General features: G+C 40.9%; 1 protein-coding gene across 2 annotated transcripts in view; it reads right to left on the bottom strand.

The window, feature by feature from the left end:
- DCDC1 (doublecortin domain containing 1) overlaps positions 1 to 13,216 on the bottom strand; it is a 476,813-nt gene that overhangs the window by 429,312 nt on the left and 34,285 nt on the right. For both annotated transcript variants that reach the window (XM_060400033.1, XM_042233308.2), the window contains exon 3: positions 62 to 331. In XM_060400033.1, coding sequence (XP_060256016.1) covers positions 62 to 331 — 270 coding nt within the window. The remainder of the gene's footprint in view (positions 1 to 61; positions 332 to 13,216) is intronic.

The following is a 13,216-nucleotide window of genomic DNA, read 5'->3' on the forward strand; positions in this document are numbered from 1 at the left end:
TCTGCTCAAAGGAAAAGGTTTCAACAGTCAGGTAAAAAGAACAGAGAACCACTTTGATTACCTCAGTTGACCCACTGGAGCACTGACAGGTCTGTTTCTCTTGGATGCTGATATAAAACAAGAATTGTTTTTACTGTTTGATTTGTAGCTATCTGGGTCTGATATTTCATCATGGCTATGATCTGATGCTGTTTGATGTGTGGAGCAATCTTGAAGTCCTGACCCTTCTGATACTGCCGCTGAATGCAAAAGTCTGTTGGGGCCAAACTGAGGCTGCAAATAATCTTCAGTAGTTTTAATAACTGCTTTTGCCTGGGATGACATAAACTCCCTGAAAGAAACAATGCGAGAAAGAATACAGTGAATTGCTGTGTAATCACTTGTTAACAACTAACACATAATAACTAGTTGTGTGCTATGTGCGAAACAAAACACTACACACTTAGCCAGTATTTTGCTTAACCTTTACTATATCCCTGGGAAGTGAGTGACATTTTTATCCCCACTTTACAGATTCAAAAAGTTGTGTCTCAGAGAGGCTAATTAACTTGCCCATGCTCACATAATCTGTAGTTGTAGCTCACATAATCTAGGAAAGAACTTGAACTTGAGATGTCCTAAAATAAAACAGACATTCATAAACATTAAACTTAATCATTTAAACTAAAGAAGAAAAAGTGTGTAATGCTTGAATTAGTGTTGAGTAACATTTTAAAATTCTTCCATTCATTCACTAAACACTAGCACTCTGCTAAATATTAAGAAATTATAAAAATTAAAGAGATGTGGCTCCTACTCTCAAGAGAACTTGCAAACTATCCCCTAATAAAGAGAGAATATATGTTAAATAAACTGCTTAGAATTCTGAGTGTGTATTAACTTTAAGTGCAGAAAGAATTCCTTGAAGGCAAACTTTTGTGGGTTGGAGTAAAGTTGGCAAAGACTTTACAGCAGACCTGGGCATAGGTGACTAACTCATCCTGGTTTGCTCAGGACTGTCCTGGCTTTGGCATTTTAGCCACACATTTTGAAAACTCCCTTAGTCTCAGTCAAATTAGGACAGTCAGTTACCCTACCTGGTATTTAAGCTTTAGAGACTTCTCTTTAACAATTAGGAGCAAAGAGAATTAAACTAGCTTACTGCTGATTCACTCAGATTTTATGATTGTCTTCTTAGGAGTTTAGAATTGACTTTTGTGGAAGACATAAAAATTCAGCTATGTCTTCCCTCTGAAAGATCTTCTTAGAGTAGACACCAACATTCCCTTGGGTGAACCTGTTTTGACCACATTCTTTAAGGCTTCAGGTCATCAGGATGACAGAACTGAACATCTTTCCCCTTTTTCTTAGATCACAGGCCCCAATATTTAGACCAGACACAACCCACCTTCATCCACAGCACCATTGACTGTTGCATCAGAGACAGCAACAGAATAGAAAGTAAGTATATAACCTACTCTCTTGTGGTTTCTTAATTTAGGTTTCATTTTTGACCGATTTAGCTTACTTTTTAAGTATTTTAATCGATATTGCACTTATTTCAGCTGACTAAATCAGATCATATACGCTATTGCTTTATGTTTTTAATGCACAATTTTTGAATGACTGGAGAAGGCAATGGCAACCCACTCCAGTACTCTTGCCTGGAGAATCCCAGGGACGGCGGAGCCTGGTGGGCTGCCGTCTATGGGGTCGCACAGAGTCGGACACGACTGACGCGACTTAGCAGCAGCAGCAGCAGCAGAGCTCATCAACTTATTTCCAAGTTGCTATAATTCTGAAATACAGTTTAGATCTGGGATGGGGAGGGGCGGTGGTCAACATATTATACTCACTCCTTACCAAGTTCTTCCCATACTCAACTTCATTTTGTTTACCATCTCAGCAAACAAAGGTAATCTTAAAATACAGTCTCTAGCATTACATTTGGGTCTTATGTAGGGCCAAATATTTGTAGTTCATCAAGTATTTAGCTGAACTAAATACTTGAACAGAGGACCACCTGACCTGGGATGACATGTAAATCTATGCAAATAACAAGTCTGAAAGATCTAAAATGTAGAGTTGCTGGTATGATAAAATGAAACAAATATATTTGAGAATATTGAGCTGTGTAGATAGAGGATCAGGCATAGAGGATGTTAGCTTTCATGTATTACTATAATTGAGGTAATTTTTATACAAACCACATTCTTTTCAATTTGCTAGCTCCTCAATAGTCCTTATACATAATATAAGTCCCCCATCCAAACAATTATAAAATAATGTATGCTTAGTGTGGAAAGCTTAGCATGAACAGCTCCTCCTCCAAATTTTTCTCATCCACAAGTTTTATTATAGCCACAATTATTTCTTCTGGCCTGTCTTCTTTATGTCCACAAATGTGTAAAATAGTTGATTGCCTGCTCAGTTGCTCAGTAGTGTCTCACTCTTTGTGACTCCATGGACTGTAGCCTGCCAGGCTTCTCTGTCCATGGAATTTTCCCAGCAAGAATACTTGAGTAGGTTGCCACTTCCTACTCCAGGGAATTGTCCTGACCCAAGGATCAAACCCATATCTCCTGCATTGGCAGGCAGATTCTTTACCACGGAGCCACCTGGGAAGCCCAAAATGGTTGATTATTTCCTCTAAAGGAATGAAAGGTAGTCATGTGCCAGAGGATAAGCATGAGGATGAGAGTTGATACGGTGGGCCCATGGAGCGCAAACACTGGGATCTGGGCAGTTGTATTTTATTATTGTCCCTATTGTTTTCATCACATGTTTCTATCCCAATCGGCCCTGGACTGAGCATAGCACTGTAGCCTTCTCTACACCCTGAGGGTCCACCCAGGTTTATAACTGTGGCAAACAGCATCCTGAATGGATCATTGGACTTCAGCTCTGACAGAGGTGGGACCACCCTATAGACTACCTGAGCTACTCAGATATTGATGGCAGTGAAGAGTGGGGGCATGAGACAGTAGTCATGTCACAGAGGCCCTGTTTCTGCAGCAACAGCAACAGGGCTGCAGTCACCCAGCTCTTCATCCTGGGGGAAGAGCAGTAAATAGCCGGGAGGAAAGATCTGCAGGTCTCAGATACAGTTCTCAGTGTCCATACACAGTTACTTGGAAAGCAAATTCTCACATAAGGAAAGAAAAGGGATTCTCTACTTAAATGCAGAAAGAGGTGTCTTTCTTTTTTAATGAATGCATTCTGTTTACTGTCAAATATTTTTGTAAATATACTAGTGATTTTATGTAATAACCCATTATCCCACCACCACAGTGCAAACGGTTGTTATTTTTTCCATATTCCAAAGCTTCAACCACATCAAATTTTTAATATAATACTTTGCCTTTTTTACTTAACACTGTATTGCAACTATTCTTCAGATTGCTATATGAGCAATATAATGGAATGTAATATTTTGTCAGGTATATATTGTTTTGTTCAACTGAGTTGTTTACAGGTGATCTACTATTTTTGTCTACTTTGTGTAAAGAATTCACCTGTAATTCAGGAGACACAGGTGACTTGTGTTCAGTCCCTGGGTTGGGAAGATCCCCTGGAGGAGGAAATGGCAACCCACTCCAGTATTCTTGCCTGGAGAATCCCATGGACAGAGGAATCTGGTGGGCTACAGTCCATGGGGTAGCAAAGAGTCGGACACGACTGAAGTAACTGAGCATGCACACACATATCTTCCCTCCTGTTCTGGTAACAGCATTTGTATCCTTTTGGGAAACTATCCATCCCTATCCCTCCTAAATCTACATGATTCTGGAAGGTTTAGGACAATAAAGTATATGAGTTACTTGGTGGTGGTTTAGGTGCTAAGTCATGTACCACTGTTGCAGCCCTCTGGACTGTAGCCTGCCAGGCTCCTGTCCATGGGATTCTTCAAGCAAGAATACTGGAGTGGGTTGCCATTTCCTTCTCCAGATGAGTTACTTGGCAAATGGTAAAAAGAATGTTTATGGTTCTACCATATACATATCTATCATTACCTTTTCTCTAGCAATTTATATACAAAAAGAGGAGGAAGGTAGTTTTTCATGTTAAAAAGTCACTATTGGTACACCGCCTTTAGTCTTCAGCTTAATTTTACCAACATTGATGACAGGTTTGCACTAGTTCTTAAACACCATGGAACACTTCTTTCTTAAAACAACTATGTGTTTCCTAGTGTGAGGATGATCACACAACTTGGCAAGGCTAACTTATCTCACATGGGAATTAAACTCACACACATGGTTTGTTAAATTAATGCTGGAAATGTGGGGTTTAGGATCTTTCAGCTTGCAATGCATTTGGGGTTTGGGTGACAGAACTTACAGCAGGATACAAAAATGTTAAGAAGGTAAAACCACTCCAGTAGAGCACAGAGAGAATTAGAAGACCATTCACTGCATGCCAGGACATACCCGTGACTTAAGATCAACCCACGCCCAAGGTAAGAGAAACCCAAGTAAGATGGTAGGTGTTGCAAGAGGGCATCAGAGGGCAGACACACTGAAACCATCCTCACAGAAAACTAGTCAATCTAATCACACTAGGACCACAGCCTTGTCTAACTCAATGAAACCAAGCCATGCCTATGGGGCAACCCAAGACGGGCGGGTCATGATGGAGAGACCTGACAAAATGTGGTCCACTGGAGAAGGGAATGGCAAGCCACTTCAGTATTCTTGCCTTGAGAACCCCATGAACAGTATGAAAAGGCAAAATGATAGGATACCAAAGAGGAACTCCCCAGGTCATTAGGTGCCCAATATGCTACTGGAGATCAGTGGAGAAATAACGCCAGAAAGAATGAAGGGATGGAGCCAAAGCAAAAACAATACCCAGCTGTGGATGTGACTGGTGATAGAAGCAAGGTCCGATGCTGTAAAGAGCAATATTGCATAGGAACCTGGAATGTCAAGTCTATGAATCAAGGCAAATTGGAAGTGGTCAAACAAGAGATGGCAAGGGTGAACATCGACATTCTAGGAATCAGTGAACTAAAATGGACTGGAATGGGTGAATTTAACTCAGATGACCATTACATCTACTACTGCAGGCAGGAATCCCTCAGAAGAAATGGAGTAGCCATCACGGTCAACAAAAGAGTCCGAAATGCAGTACTTGGATGCAATCTCAAAAAGGACAGAATGATCTCTGTTCATCTCCAACACAAACCATTCAATATCACAGTTATCCAGGTCTATGCCCCAACCAGTAATGCTGAAGAAGCTGGTGTTGAATGGTTCTATGAAGACCTACAAGACCTTTGAGAACTAACACCCAAAAAAGATATCGTTTTCATTATGGGGGACTGGAATGCAAAAGCAGGAAGTCAAGAAACACCTGGAGTAACAAGCAAATTTGGCCTTGGAGTGTGGAATGAAGCAGGTCAAAGGCTAATATAGTTTTGCCAAGAAAATGCACTGGTCATAGCAAACACCCTCTTCCAACAACACAAGAGAAGACTCTACACATGGACATCACCAGATGGTCAACACCAAAATCAGATTGATTATGTTCTCTGCAGCCAAAGATGGAGAAGCTCTATACAGTCAACAAAAACAAGACCAGGAGCTGACTGTGGATCAGATCATGAACTCCTTATTACCAAATTCAGACTCAAATTGAAGAGAGTAGGGAAAACCACTAGACCGTTCAGGTATGCCCTAAATCAAATCCCTTATGATTATACACTGGAAGTGAGACATAGATTTAAGGGACTAGATCTGATAGATAGAGTGCCTGATGAACTATGGACTGAGGTTCGTGACATTGTACAGGAGACAGGGATCAAGACCATCCCCATGGAAAAGAAATGCAAAAAAGCACAATGGCTGTCTGGGGAGGCCTTACAAACAGCTGTGAAAAGAAGAGAGGCAAAAAGCAAAGGAGAAAAGGAAAGATATAAGCATCTGAATGCAGAGTTCCAAAGAATAGCAAGAAGAGATAAGAAAGCCTTCTTCAGCGATCAACGCAAAGAAATAGAGGAAAACAACAGAATGGGAAAGACTAGAGATCTCTTCAAGAAAATTAGAGATACCAAGGGAGCATTTCATACAAGGATGGGCTCGATAAAGGACAGAAATGGTATGGACCTAACAGAAGCTGAAGATATTAAGAAGAGGTGGCAAGAATACATGGAAGAACTGTACAAAAAAGATCTTCATGACCCAGATAATAATGTGATGTGATCACTAATCTAGAGCCAGACATCTTGGAAAGTGAAGTCAACTGGGCCTTAGAAAGCATCACTATGAACAAAGCTAGTGGAAGTGATGGAATTCCAGTGAGCTGTTTCAAATCCTGAAAGATGATGCTGTGAAAGTGCTGCACTCAATATGCCAGCAAATTTGGAAAACTCAGCAGTGGCCACAGGACTGGAAAAGGTCAGTTTTCATTCCAATCCCAAAGAAAGGCAATGCAAAAGAATGCTCAAACTACTGCCCAATTGCACTCATCTCACATGCTAGTAAAGAAATGCTCAAAATTCTCTAAGCCAAGCTTCAGCAATATGTGAACCGTGAACTCCCTGATGTTCAAGCTGGTTTTAGAAAAGGCAGAGGAACCAGAGATCAAATTGCCAACATATGCTGGATCGTGGAAAAAGCAAGAGAGTTCCAGAAAAACATCTATTTTTGCTTTGTTGACTATGCCAAAGCCTTTGACTGTGTAGATCACAATAAACTGCGGAAAATTCTTCAAGAGATGGGAATACCAGACCACTTAAACTGCCTCTTGAGAAATCTGTATGCAGGTCAGGAAGCAACAGTTAGAACTGGACATGGAACAACAGACTGGTTCCAGATAGGAAAAGGAGTACGTCCAGGCTGTATATTGTCACCCTGCTTATTTAACTTATATGCAGAGTACATCATGAGAAACGCTGGACTGGAAGAAACACAAGCTGCAATAAAGATTGCCAGGAGAAATATCAATCACCTCAGATATGCAGATGACACCACCCTTATGGCAGAAAGTGAAGAGGAGCTAAAGAGCCTCTTGATGAAAGTCAAAGAGGAGAGCGAAAAAGTTGGCTTAAAGCTCAACATTCAGAAAACGAAGATCATGGCATCTAGTCCCATCACTTCATGGGAAATAGATGGGGAGACAGTGGAACAGTGTCCGACTTCATTTTTGGGGGCTCCAAAATCACTGCAGATGGTGATTGCAGCCATGAAATTAAAAGACGCTTACTCCTTGGAAGAAAAGTTATGACCAAGCTAGACAGTATATTCAAAAGCAGAGACATTACTTTGCTTACTAAGGTCCGTCTAGTCAAGGCTATGGTTTTTCCAGTAGTCATGTATGGATGTGAGAGTTGGACTGTGAAGAAGGCTGAGCGCCAAAGAATTGATGCGTTTGAACTGCGGTGTTGGAGAAGACTCTTGACAGTCCCTTGGACTGCGAGGAGATCCAAGTAGTCCATTCCAAAGGAGATCAGCCCTGGGATTTCTTTGGAAGGAATGATGCTAAAGCTGAAACTCCAGTACTTTGGCCACCTCATGCAAAGAGTTGACTCATTGGAAAAGACTCTGATGCTGGGAGGGATTGGGGGCAGGAGGAGAAGGGGACGACAGAGGATGAGATGGCTGGATGGCATCACGGACTTGATGGACGTGAGTCTGAGTGAACTCCAGGAGCTGGTGATGAATAGGGAGGCTTGGCGTGCTGCGATTAATGGGGTCGCAAAGAGTCGGACACGACTTAGTGACTGAACTGAACTGAACTGAACTGAACTAAGACCAACTGTAGACTGTTTTTTGACTCAGTAACTTTATCCCTTGGAGAAGCCAATGGCAGCTCACTCCACTACTCTCACCTGGAAAATTCCATGGACGGTGGAGCCTGGTAGGCTATAGTCCATGGGGTTGCTAAGAGTCGGATACGACTAAGTGACTGCACTTTCACTTTTCCTTTCGTGCATTGGAGAAGGAAATGGCAACCCCCTCCAGTGTTCTTGCTTGGAGAATCCCAGGGATGGTGGAGCCTATTGGGCTGCCGTCTATGGGGTCACACAGAGTCGGACACAACTGAGGCAACTTAGCAGCAGCAGCAGCAGCAACCTCAGTGTCTGCTTCCTCTACATCTTATTTCCTCATCTTACGAGTTTAGTGCGTGCATAGTTGTGTTTGACTCTGTGTGACTCTATGGACTGTAGCCCACCAGGTTCCTCTGTCCATAAGATTTTCCAGGCAAGAATACTGGAGCGGGTTGCCATGCCCTCCTCCAGGGGATCTTCCTGATTCAGGGATCAAACCAGCATCTCTTACGTCTCCTGCATTGGCAGGCAGGTTCTTTATCACTAGCACCATCTGGGAAGCCCCTCTTATTGCCTAACCTATCTCTATCCTCCTCCTCATTCCTCATGACTTCTGCTAATATCCTCTATATGTCTCATTTCTATATTACACGACTTTCTGCAGACTCTGTATGATACATTCAATTCCCCCAAAAGTTTAATTTCTTCACTACCCCTTTTGGGTAGAACTCTCAAGCTGGGCAACTTCATAAGCCATTGGAAAACCTGTGGATGAGAAAGGACCCATCAGTGGCCCCGGAACTAGGACAGCAGGATAATAAGGTACACAGGAGATTAGAGTAAGATGGGTATCAGGTGCCTCCCAAAAGAGGAAAACATAATCGGCAGGGACTTACATGGCCTGTACTGAGTGACAAGAGCAGGGACACTATCAAGTTGATTGACTGAAAAAGTACTCACTAAAATGTATCACACAATTTAAATTACTAGAGTAATGAAAAGCTAGAGTCCATGGGACCGCAAAGAGTTGGATACGACTGAGTGGCTGAGCACATATTATCCTCCAGACAATGCAAGAACCTTAGAACGTATCACATCCATTTACTGCTGCTTCCTCAGGCTGGTCATCAATAATTTTTAATTCCATTTTTAATGGATGGGTGCATCTATCTTTCACGGCTCCTGGTTTTATGTAGGGAACCTAACATCAAAATTCTGCCTGCATGAGTTTGAGGCTTTGCATCTTGTACTGTGATTCTTATTATTATATAATTTTTTATTATAATTTCTATGAAGATCTATATCTTGTTATTTCTTTTAAGATACACATTTTGATAAGATCTACACTTGTTAGCTATCTTTTGTAAAATTTGATAAATTGTATCAGAGTTTTCTTAGACTTTCTTTTTTCCCAACTAGAAAATTCCCACTAGGAATTCCATTTGGATTTTTGAAATAGTTGTTTTATGAAATGAAAAAATAACCTTTATCCAAAAAAAAAGAAAAAATAACCTTTATCAAAAGATAATAACCTCATTTTTGTCTTAATTTACTGTAGAGGCTTCCTACCACATTCTAGAACATAGGCTCATTTTATAACCAGATCTTCTTTTTGAACTTTCTGTGTCAGGATTATTATCTTGTCCTAAGTCTATGATATGTCTCTACTGTGACTCTTTCATTGTATCTGTAGGTAATTCATATATACACATATTTCAAGAAGCTTTTTCTTCAATAAGACTTCTATGCCACCTCCCTGAATAAAAATGTACTTTCTTCCTATACATGTGCCCTGGTAGGTTTGATAGCTGGAATCACTAAATCTCATTTATCCTTTCCTACCATCTAAAATGCTAGACTTCAATTTCTGTCAAGTATTCCAATTCATCATTGTATTATTTACTCTTTCATCAGTGGTAAAAATAATTTTTACCTCTGATACAGAGCACTTTTTCCAGCCTGAATTCTAAAATCTACTATATTAGATTGACACAAGAATATCAATCATACTACTTAAGAATACACCTTCTTAAGAACTACCTCTGTATCTATCTTTATACCTATCTATCTGTCTATATTAGTTCTCTACTGCTATGCAACAAATGGCTTAAAACAACACTTATTTATCACAGCACAGCTTCTTTCCATGCATCAGAAGTCTGGGCAAAGCTCAGCAGAAACCTGTGCTCAGGATCTCATAGGCTGAAATGAAGGTGTCAGCTGGGGCTGCAGTCTTATCTGATGCTCAGGATCTTCTTCCAAATTCATTCAGGTTTTGCCAGAATTTAGTTCCTTACAGCTAAAAAAACTCATAGTTACTATCATCTTCTTTGAAGCCAGAGGAATTCATCTTTCTTTTCTGTCTCTGATCTCTTAACTCTCATTTAAGAGTAGATCTGATTAAGCTAGGCCCACTAAGGATAATCTCCCATTTGATTAATTCAAAGACAACTGATTGTATACCCTAACTACCTCTGAAAAAATCTTTGCCATATAATGTAACATATTCATAGGAGTGACATTCTGTCATAGTCACAATCCTAACCACACTCAAGAGGAGGGAATTACACCAGGCATATTTACCAGTGGGTGGGAATCTTGGGGACCCATATTAAATTCCTGTGTAACACACTAGCTATACAATTATGCAGTTTTGATTACCCAATTTTTACACCACATTTAGATCCAGATATTTTCTTTTCCCGCTAAGTCGCTTCAGTCGTGTCCGACTCTGTGTGACTCCATAGACGACAGCCCACCAGGCTCCCCCATCCTTGGGATTCTCTAGGCAAGAACACTGGAGTGGGTTGCCATTTCCTTCTCCAATGCATGAAAGTGAAAAGTGAAAGTGAAGTTGCTCAGTCGTGTCCGACTGTTCACGACTCCATGGACTGCAGCCCATCAGGCTCCTCCGTCCATGGGGTTTTCCAGGCAAGAGTACTGGAGTGGGGTGCCATTGCCTTCTCCAATTTTCTTTTCCAGAAGATTAAAATGCAACTATTTAAGATTAAATTTTGTCATCATTAAAAACTGAGATTATTTAAAAGAATTTACCACTGTTTCTGATGGCAAATCCAAAGAGGAACTTAAGGAAGTGCTTTGAGAAGTGGCATTGTCATTAGAATAAATTACTACTTCCTAAAGTAGACATTTTCTGTTCTCTAGTTGGAGGCTTCCCAGATGGCTCAGCTGGTAAAGAATCTGCCTGTGGTGCAGGAGACCAGGGATCAATCCCTGAGTTGGGAAGATCCCCTGGAGAAGGGAATGGCAACCCACTCCAGCTTTCTTGCCTGGAGAATTCCATGGACAGAGGAGCCTGGGGGGCTACAGTTCATGGGGTCGCAAAGAGTCGGACACGACTGAGCGACTAATACTAAAGTAGACATTTACATGGGGGAGGCATTCGTTTGGATCAGAATCCTGGTATTTTATGTACGTGTGTGCTCAGTCAGGACTGACTCTGCAATCCATGGACTGTAGCCTGCCAGGCTCCTCTGTCCATGGGATTTCCCAGGCAAAAATACTGGAGTGGGTTGGTATACCCTCCTCCAGGGGATCTTCCTGTCCCAGGATGGAACCCTCCTCTCTTGTGTCTCCTGCATTGGCAGGCAGATTCTTTACCACTGAGCCACCAGGGAATCCCAATATCCTGGTATGTTTCCATTAACAACATTGACTACATCATTTCTGAGTTAGTTTAACGTCAGTTATTGGAAAAAGATTATTTCTTTTAACAATTTGAATAATTCTTTAGAAATTTGGTCATAATAAATAAATAAATGCTGTTTTATAAGTCTGCATGTATGCTTAGTCACTCAGTCATGTTCCACTCTTTGTGATCCCATGGACTGTAGCCTGCCAGGCTCCTCAGTCCATGATATTTTCCAGGCAAGAATACTGGAGTGGGTTGTCATTTCCTACTCCAGATAATCCTGCTGACCCAGGGATCAAACCCAAGTGTCCTGCAGCTCCTTTACTGGCAGGCAGATTCTTAACAAATGAGCTACCTGGGAAGCCTTTGTAAGTCTATATGTATGCAAAGTATGTAAATATTTAAGAATGCTATGTTTGCTTATAGTAAGATTAGTAAAAACGTCAAAATTTAACAGTATGGATAAAAACAATGGTTAAAAACTTTAGGTTATTGAATCTTTTACACAATTTCTACATATGATATAATATGATAAATCACAGAACTACAAAGCTGGTAGGCACATTAATAAATTAACTAAGCTTTCATTCTTTTCTGAAACAGTATAATACTATACATAAAGGCTTTCTATTACAGTCAAAAAGATCATTAGGGACGGATCTTAAACACTGTGGAACTGACAACCCTCTTAATGTCTCAGTGAAAGTTGCTCAGCTGTGTCCAACTCTTTGCGACCCCATGGACTAAACATATACAGTCCACGGAATTCTCCAGGACAGAATACTGGAGTGGGTAGCCATTCCCTTCTCCAGAGGATCTTCCTAACCAGGGATCGAACCCAGGTCTCCCACATTGCAGGCTGATTCTTTACCAGCTGAACCACAAATATTTAATTATGCTTTACTCTCTGTGGTTTCCATTAAATCTAATTTACAACTTTTGTTTCACAAAGCAACAACTAAGTAAAGATGTGAGGTCTAAAAGTACAACAAAATATGCCCAAGGAGGAGTCGAGAAAAAGCAGATAAATAGACCAGATAACACTTCATGGTAGGATTCTAATTTTGGCAAGAGCAATCTTCCTTCTCATTTCCTCATTTTAATAGTATCAGTGAATCTTAGTGGGTTTTTTTTATAGCAACTTGAAGAAAATTTCTAATAACGTCATGCTTGCTGCTGCTGTTGTTTAGTTGCTAAGCCGTGTCTGACTCTTTTGTGACCTGCCTGGCTCCTCTGTCCATGGGATTTCCCAGATAAGAATACTAGAGTAGGTTGCCATTTCTTCTCCAGGGGATCTTCCCAACCCAGGGATCTAACCCGTGTCTCCTGCTTAGCAGGCGGATTCCTTACTATCTGAGCCATCGGGGGAGCCCACTGCTCCCCTGTAATATCCCTACAATATCCCTCAGCTATGACTGCAGCACATTGCCTTCCACAGTTCTTACATGTATGCCTTTTTGCCAGTGGTATTCACTCAGCTGATCTATACTCAGTATTGTATATCTTTCAGTTAGTATTTTTAAAAATACTTATTTATTTATCTGGCTGCACTGGGTCTTGGTTGCAGCACATGGGATCTTTGATGTTCATTGCAACATGTGGTATCTTTAGTTGTAGCATCTGAACTCTTAGTTGCAGTACATGCAATCTAGTTCTCTGACCAGGAATCAAACTCAGGCCCCCTGAATTGGGAACGTGGAGTCTTAGCCACTGGACCACCAGGGAAGTTCCTCAATCAGTAAGTATTTAATAAATATTAATTGAACTCAGTGTTTACATTTTCTAAAACCCCTTCCATAATAACAATAATTGTC

Source organism: Ovis aries, chromosome 15, assembly GCF_016772045.2.
Source record: "Ovis aries strain OAR_USU_Benz2616 breed Rambouillet chromosome 15, ARS-UI_Ramb_v3.0, whole genome shotgun sequence".
Taxonomy (NCBI): domain Eukaryota; kingdom Metazoa; phylum Chordata; class Mammalia; order Artiodactyla; family Bovidae; genus Ovis; species Ovis aries.